Source organism: Tyto alba, unplaced genomic scaffold (genome assembly GCF_018691265.1).
Source record: "Tyto alba isolate M040663 unplaced genomic scaffold, T.alba_DEE_v4.0 Super-Scaffold_1000006, whole genome shotgun sequence".
NCBI classification, from domain to species: Eukaryota; Metazoa; Chordata; class Aves; order Strigiformes; family Tytonidae; genus Tyto; species Tyto alba.
In genome coordinates, this window is record NW_024881272.1 from 31675030 (window position 1) to 31682743 (window position 7714).

At 35.1% G+C, this 7714-nt stretch overlaps 1 protein-coding gene across 1 annotated transcript in view; it reads left to right on the forward strand.

Moving 5' to 3' along the window:
- HOOK1 (hook microtubule tethering protein 1) overlaps positions 1–7245 on the forward strand; it is a 29424-nt gene extending 22179 nt beyond the window's left edge. Inside the window, exons 17-22 of the mRNA XM_042807444.1 lie at positions 291–325; positions 926–1008; positions 1448–1548; positions 1918–2019; positions 3124–3192; positions 3998–7245. Of these exons, the coding sequence (XP_042663378.1) occupies positions 291–325; positions 926–1008; positions 1448–1548; positions 1918–2019; positions 3124–3192; positions 3998–4156 (549 nt within the window). The 3' untranslated portion in view covers positions 4157–7245. The remainder of the gene's footprint in view (positions 1–290; positions 326–925; positions 1009–1447; positions 1549–1917; positions 2020–3123; positions 3193–3997) is intronic.
- The last annotated feature ends 469 nt before the right edge of the window (positions 7246–7714 follow it).

Consider the following 7714-nt stretch of genomic DNA (forward strand, 5'->3'; position numbering starts at 1 on the left):
TCTTCTTTTAAAGAACTGTAACGCTTCTGCCTTTGCTTATAAAAATCTCTGGTTTTATCATTAAATGGTGGTAGAGCGAGGAGGATAGCTTTAAAGAAAAAAGATGCTGAAACTGGTATCTGTGCAATGCAAAAAAAAAAAAAAGAATGCAGTTACGGTTTTCTAAGGATTTATTTGGTTTAACTTATGTGGGTGTGCTAAGTATTTTTGGCTGATTTGTAAGAGCACTTTAACATTGCATAATATGAAACACTGAAATATAACTGAATTTTAACTCTTTCCTTTCACAGTCTAGCAACCTGAAGCAGAAATTGGCAGCACATATGTAAGTAAGGCACATGCATCCACAATAGCTTATTTTTGCCAAATAATTTGACTCTTGTAGCACAGAAACTGCCTAAGTCTTTGTAGGGATATCTTGCTTATTTAAGCCACTGATTTGAGAATCATGCATGTAGTGAGATGAGTATTAGCATTCTAGTTTTATCTATGCTGATCGCAATATTATTGTAATACTAGTATCCACTTAACTGTCTTTTCATCACCAACAGCATTTTAACTGTTCTGATTCTACAACAGACTGTTAAAACCATCACTCTTACTGGGTTCAAAACATATTTCATTCTTCTGAAATACTTCCATCCTTTCAGCAGATTTAGTTCCTGCTCAGGAGATGCTGGAGGAGTGGTTTTTTTCATTTTCTTTTTTCTTTCCAGTTTTAGGTAGGTGACACTCAATTCAGAAGTCACAACTTTTATGATTGTTCAAAAACACATATTAATATTTCTATTTAAACTCAAAAGAATTGCCAGAGTTTAAAATAGATGTCTAAACGCTTCCACCATCAGGTTTCAGCTTTCATCTCTTAAAACCGTGCGTGGAATTATTTGTGATCTTAATCCTTAGCCCAGCCTTTTATTTGCAGGGAAAAGTTGAATGAAGTTCATGATGAGTTACAGAAGAAAGAGGCTGATCTTGCAAAACTCCAGCCTGATGTTAATCAGAACCGTAAGTTGTTTTGTGTTGGGTCTTTTTGGGGTGGGTTGTTGTGTTTCTTTTTCTTTTTTTAATGAGACTGTATTAACTTCTGAAATGATTCCCATAGCAACTGGGCAATGGGATAGCTTCTCTGGAAAAGGTTTTCTGCTACAGCTTAGCTTTACACCTTAAATGGGGGAGGGAGGAAGGGGGTGTTTTTTTGTGCATGGTGGTGGTCAGGGAGAGGTTGCATAGTTTTGTTGAACAATACTCTGCAAAATGGGAATTCAGGGTCAGGTGGGACCTTATGGTACATGGTACAACTGAAACAAGAATAAAACCTTGGGAAATTTTGTAGTAGCTAGAAAGTTTATCTGGGGGGATGATTAAATCAAGAGAACACAGAAGCCTTGGAAGATCACATCTATGTTTATTTTGTATGTCTTTGGTTGATAATTTCTGTAAATAGCCCAGAAGATTGGGGAACTGGAAGCAGCTTTGCGGAAGAAAGATGAGGATATGAAAGCAATGGAAGAAAGATATAAAATGTACCTTGAGAAAGCAAGAAATGTGAGTGGCATATTTCGGAACATATACATTCCTCCCTCATAAATTGTTAAACAGATTGATTTGAGTCCGTCCCTTCAGCCCCCCACCTCCCAATTAAAATTAGTAGCTACATGTTCATTTTCAGTCAAATTGCTCAACTGCAGTTAGTTAAGTGTATGAGAGAATGGGGTTTAGGCTAAAGCATGAGATGCATTAATGATTCCTTTGTACCCTTTGATATCTTCTGTTGTACAGTGTAGCAGCCTAGTTTTCATCCTAATTGCCTGACTAATGCTCAGTCTGTTTTCGTATTTCTACTGTGAGCAAACGAGAGGTAGAGCTGTTGAGAACCAAACCTGACTTGTAATGCTTTTGTTTTGCCTTCTACAGGTGATAAAAACTTTAGACCCCAAGCTAAATCCAGCATCAGCAGAAATTATGTTGCTCAGAAAACTGATAACGGAGAAAGACAAAAAAATTGAAGCACTAGAGGTAAAAATTTACATATATTTAGTAATAACTTCTAGTTTGTTCTGCTGTCTCTGGCATTAGACACTCAAGTTACTGTTTCCTAATGATCCAGTACCTTTCAATGCTGCATTCACTAAGAAACTGCACAGACCATCAAACCTAGAGATTTTTAGTTTGGCTTAATTAACCTTGTATCCTAGGATAAGTCTGTCAGAGCAGTTGACTTTTCACCAGTGTTTTTCAATGCACAACTGAAACACTAGTTTGCGTTCTTTCTACACCTGAAAAGCTGTAAGTGAAATACCTCATAAGACTAACAGTTTTGCTGTCTTACGGTAACTTCCACAGAGCTGCAGAGTCTGACCTTTTTCAGTAGTAATGTAAATTAGTTTGTATGAGAGACTAGGTATTTGAGCAGTGACTTGTTTAATTTACTAGACCCCTGATAACAGTGGTTTCATATACTGGGGTTCTCGAAACCATACAGAAGAGTAAAACTGGTTCATTCAGTAAAATCAGCTGGGCTGAAATCCTGACAGGATTGTTGACAGTAGTCCAAGTTCCAAAAAAAAATGGGAAATGTTGCATTCAGTTTTACAGCAATATTGATGGGACTTGTTAGCATAGTTACCTGAGCAAATGCAAAATTCATCAACATGAGTTAGTAGGCTGAAAGGCCTGACTTTATGAATGATGTGGCCTCATATTTCTTCCATGTGGATGTACTAGATAAGTATGCTATATAATAGCAATTCAGTAACATGATAAGAATATTTAGCCGCTAGAGGTACGTTCTTGTCTTTGAGGTGAAAAAATTACTAAATTATTCATAGACTTTCTGATACACCCTAGACTTCAATGCATTTCTCTGACACACACACCCTCAAAGTATGTTTGCAAGTTAAGTGTAACCTATGTAAAGTTTAGCCTCTTCCTGAAGTAGACTAACTTTTCTCATAGTCATTTATGGCAGCATCTTTCCTTATACTTTTAAGATTTCTAGTTATTTTGAAGATTTAAGCATTTCTGCTGCATGTGTTTGTTTCACTCAGTGGACTGCAATAAATTTATGCAGATTATTTTTGCGTTTTAATTGGGATTGTCTTCTCCACTGTCTCCTTGCAGGCTGAATGCAAACTTGCTAAGTTACATGAGTATGAGGAAAAGCTAATTGTAACTGCATGGTATAACAAGGTGGGTCAAAAAATTCATTTGTTGGTATCTCAAAAATCAGAAAAACACATTTTGTTAAATGTGACTGTTAAATTTTACATTGCTGTTTTTTTTCTTTTTGGCAATATTCTAACAAATGACTACTTTTAAAAAATATTTTGTTAGATATTTTCTGCTTGTCTTTTGTGTTTTGGGACAGGAGACTTGAAGTCATGGCCTATGCCAAATTTCATGTTAGTAATGTACTATTTGCTGCCATGAGCTTCCATCTGGATTTAGCAGGCAAAATTTATGAATGTTCAGTAGCATTTGTTGTTGAAGTCTTTGGGTTGGAAAAAAGAGAGGCCATGGATCAAAAGGTTTCCAGACTCCTGCTTTAGTTTTCAGTGTCTTTAGCACAGTATTTGTGAAGTAAAGTTAGAGCCATCTTCTCATCCTGCAGCACTGTTGCAAAGGTTGTTAAATTGTTTGACAAATTGCTGTGAAAAGGACTAGAGAAAGTTGTTCGTCTTCATATGAAGCAATGTTTAAATAGAGTTTCATAAAGACTGACTGGAATGGAAAATCAGAAAAGGAAAGCAAGATTAAATGGCTTAATAAAGGAACAACTTCACAGTAATCTGAAATTAACACATTCAATATGTATGTGAATGAATCTTACTTTCTTCAGCCTTGGTTTATACCTTTTATGGCAGCAGGAGGGTATATAAGAAATACAGTAGAAGAAATTTCATGTGCATAGAAAGTAAGCGTAAGCTTTGTGTGTGAAAGATGGCCAGGTTTTTTTCTGTTGTTGCTGCAGTGTAAATGTTTAATTTATTTGCAGAGCCTAAGTCTTCAGAAGCTAGGCATGGAAGCAAGACTGGTTGGCAGTAGTGGTTCCTGCAGAGATGGTCCCGGACGCTCATTCCTAGCTCAGCAACGTCATGTCACCAATACCAGAAGGAATCTCACTGTTAAAGTACCGGGTGCAACATCTGATTAAACCACAAGGACCATGAGGAAAAATGATATGCTAAAGTGTCCTTAAATGTTTTATAGCTTCCACTTTACCTACTTGATGAAAGAGGAGGTTAGAATGGTCGGCAACTGCGAATTCAACATCAGAACCTATCAAGAAGTGGTTAAGGTGATCAGTGGTGTGTCTAGAAGGTAGCACGTAGTTTTCCAAGTAGAAATAGATTTAATAACTGCAGTATGTATTTACAAGCACAACTTAAAATATTTATATTTGCATTCAGAATATATTGTAAATATAAAAATTGGCACTATATATTTAAAACTTTATTTAATGGGTTTGGACTAGAAAGTTGACTTTTATAATGGGAAGATGTTATGCAAAAATGTACTTCAGGAAACTGGCAATATTGGGCACTTTTGCTGGGCTCTTCTAAAAATAAATAGATTGGTACCATATTTTAAAAAAATACTTTTTTTTTTTTTTTTTTAGAATACGAAGTACAATTTTAAAAGCAAGAAAATAACTGCATTTATAGAAAAAGAAAAAAAAAGTTGAGGAGTTACATAACAGAGGACAGGATTTGTTTTGTCATTGCAAGTGAGAAGCAGAATTACTCAGTTTATTTTAAAAATGAAAGATTAAGTATGTGCGTATATACATTAAGGAAAACCTGTCTTTAAGATGTTGAATTCACTAAAGCCAAATAAGCTGTTGTTTCCTGTGTAAAAAAAAAAAAAAAAAAAAAAAAGCTATTATAATAATTCAGATCTGGGCTATGTTTTAAAAGTCTGGCATATTGGTACGCTGCATTTATGTGCAGAAAGGGGGTTAGATGGGAGGGAACCCCATTTATTTCCAGCTATTTATACGAATTGGTACATTGCATAGAAACTACTTTTCCTCTTTTTTTAAATGTAGTTTCACTTCAGTTATTCTGAACTAACTGTGCTAGGCAGATGAATGAAAGACAGCTTTTCTAGTTGTCGGCAGGGAGAAAAAGTACACAAACAATGATCGTTTTGCAGTATCTAGATTGAAGAAGAAAAAATAGGGATTGATATCTCAAATTTGTGTGGGGAAAGTTGCTAACTTTCAAAAAATTTGTGTCACTTTATCAGATATCTTATTTTTGTTGTGAACTGTATTTTTAGGAAACTTGTTAATGCCCATTCTTCTTTGCAAACGGACTAGAACAAATTCATTATGCCCATAGATAAATAAAATAAAATTACAGCAGCCATTAAAATAAAATGAATACACTTAAAGTAAATGCTTGAGGGTGCTGTACCAGTCTGGAATATAATATAACACTCAGCCATATGTGTGAATGAGAGCATATATCAGTCTTCACCATTAAGGCTGTCTTAATTTGAGCGTGGGGTTCAGCTTTGAACTTAAGTTTTGAATTGTGAAATTTGAGTAGTCTTCTGTTTTGCATGCCCCTCGATATGTCTTGTTCTTTGATTTTTTTCCTTCCCCAGCATCTGAAATTCTTTATTGGGCATTGCATGCAATGCTAGAGAAAAGGGAAGTATTATTTTTTAATACTTAGTTAGCATTGCTTCTTAGTTGTGGTGATAGTTTTACGGTGCTATACGTTTAGACACTGAACAGAGATTTCCTCTTTCAAAACTTCTGTCTACACAAGGTGTTGTTTAAAAGCCAGTCTCATGCTAAATGTGGTATGAGCAGAGAATACGCCAGAGAAATTGCCATTAGGCAGTTTTGTCTGTCACATTGTGTTCTTCAGGACTTTATGCTTCTTTGGACTACCTCTTGGGTTTTGACGTCTTTATTGCTGCAGTGGTATTATTGGAGTTTGTATTTTCAAGATACAATTGCTTGTTTAATCTGCTAGTGGTGTGGGAGATGGTGGTGAGCAGCGGAACAGGAGACTAAGTCCTAGCAAGATGCTTATGTTTTTAAAGCCTGGTACTTTGGTGTGTTCTAGTGAAACGTGAAACTGTCACTGATGGTGTTGAATGGGTCTCTTAACCCTCGTTCTTTACAGCATGGAAACTTTCATGGACATCTTTCAGATACTCATCTAGTTAGTAGTAGGCTTGATGCATTTGTTGTACTTCTCACAGTAGTAGAGCTGTGTCAGTAGTCATATCAGGTGCTGAATAGTGAAAAACTTGGAGCAAATGTCTTTGATGTACACTTCTCAAAACTGCAGACCCTGGGACCAAAAATGACCAAGAACCTCCTTATTATTTAATTGTCTTCTGATTAGCGATAGAAGAATTTAAATGTGGAACTACAGACAGGGATCAGCCTTTTTCAGGGCAAGGCTGTCTCCAGTAGTCTTGTTGGGGTTGCCAAAAATGAACTGGGTTTTCAGGTATTAGATGAAATGTTACTTTTTTGGGACTTTTCCAAACTGTTAGAAGTTAAGGCTGTGGATATAACTGAAGCGTTTCTTTGGGATTGAGAACCTGTTTAAAAGTTTTATAACTGGTTAAACTTGGGTTACGTCCTATCAATGAGGAACTGATCTATAGAAATAAGTACTTGATTATAAGCCATGATGTTGTATTCGCTTCAGCTCATCTGGCTGTGCAGAAAGGATCATTTAAAAATTCATTAGAGTAAGTATCATTTTAATGTTAACTTCATTTATGTAAAAAAAAAAAATCTACTAATATTGTTGCTGTGTTACAGCAGAGTTGTATGCAACACGTAGCAGCAGAACAATGTCAATACCATGTTCTTTGATGCAATGTGCACCGCTGCCGAGGCAGGACAAAGAAACAGGCTACTTGTCTCTAATGCAAGATGAAGTCGTATCATGCCCAGACAGCACAGTTAGGAACAGAATCCAATTATGAGATGAAGTTATTGAATATTGCTGAAGTTAATTAGAGATAATAGTAACTTTAGCCAGTTTCCAGTAAAACGGGTAATATAGATCCAAAGAAACAAAAATACATTGATTGACATATCATTTGTTAATATTTTTTTATGGAAGATTAAGAATAACCACTATGGAAGAGAAGTGTTTTGTAGCAATAATACAAATTTTGGACTAGTAGGTTCTTTTACTTGAGGTGGATCAGGCAGCAGTTTTGAGAAGATTTTTTTTTGCAACAACTGTATTATAGTGGATTAAGTAACATTCACTGAAAATAAATTTTCACCTAACTGATTTTTTTTTTTCATTAAAATATATGGGTATTCTATTTTCTACAATACACAATTACTTCGAAATAAGTAATATAAGCAATACTGATGTTTTATTTAGATAGCCATAAATAGTTTAGGAATTAGGAAATTAAAACAATTGTTTAAGAGTTGGTAATTTCTAGTAAAGTAATTTTCTGAACTCTTTTTCTTTTTTCCCTTCCCTCCACTAGTCAAGCTAGAGTTAAGGTTTTCAGTGTGTTGGTGTCTACATCTTCTGTTTAAAACAAATGTAAACACTGTGTTGCATAGAACTTGAAAAATTGCACTAATTTTAAAACTTTTGGTTTTATTTTTCTTTGGAAAGAATTCTTTTATATTCACATAAAGATTTTTAAAATGAATTCTTTGGTGTGTCTTTATTCCAAGCAATGTATTTAATGGTCCCTGGCTTATGTA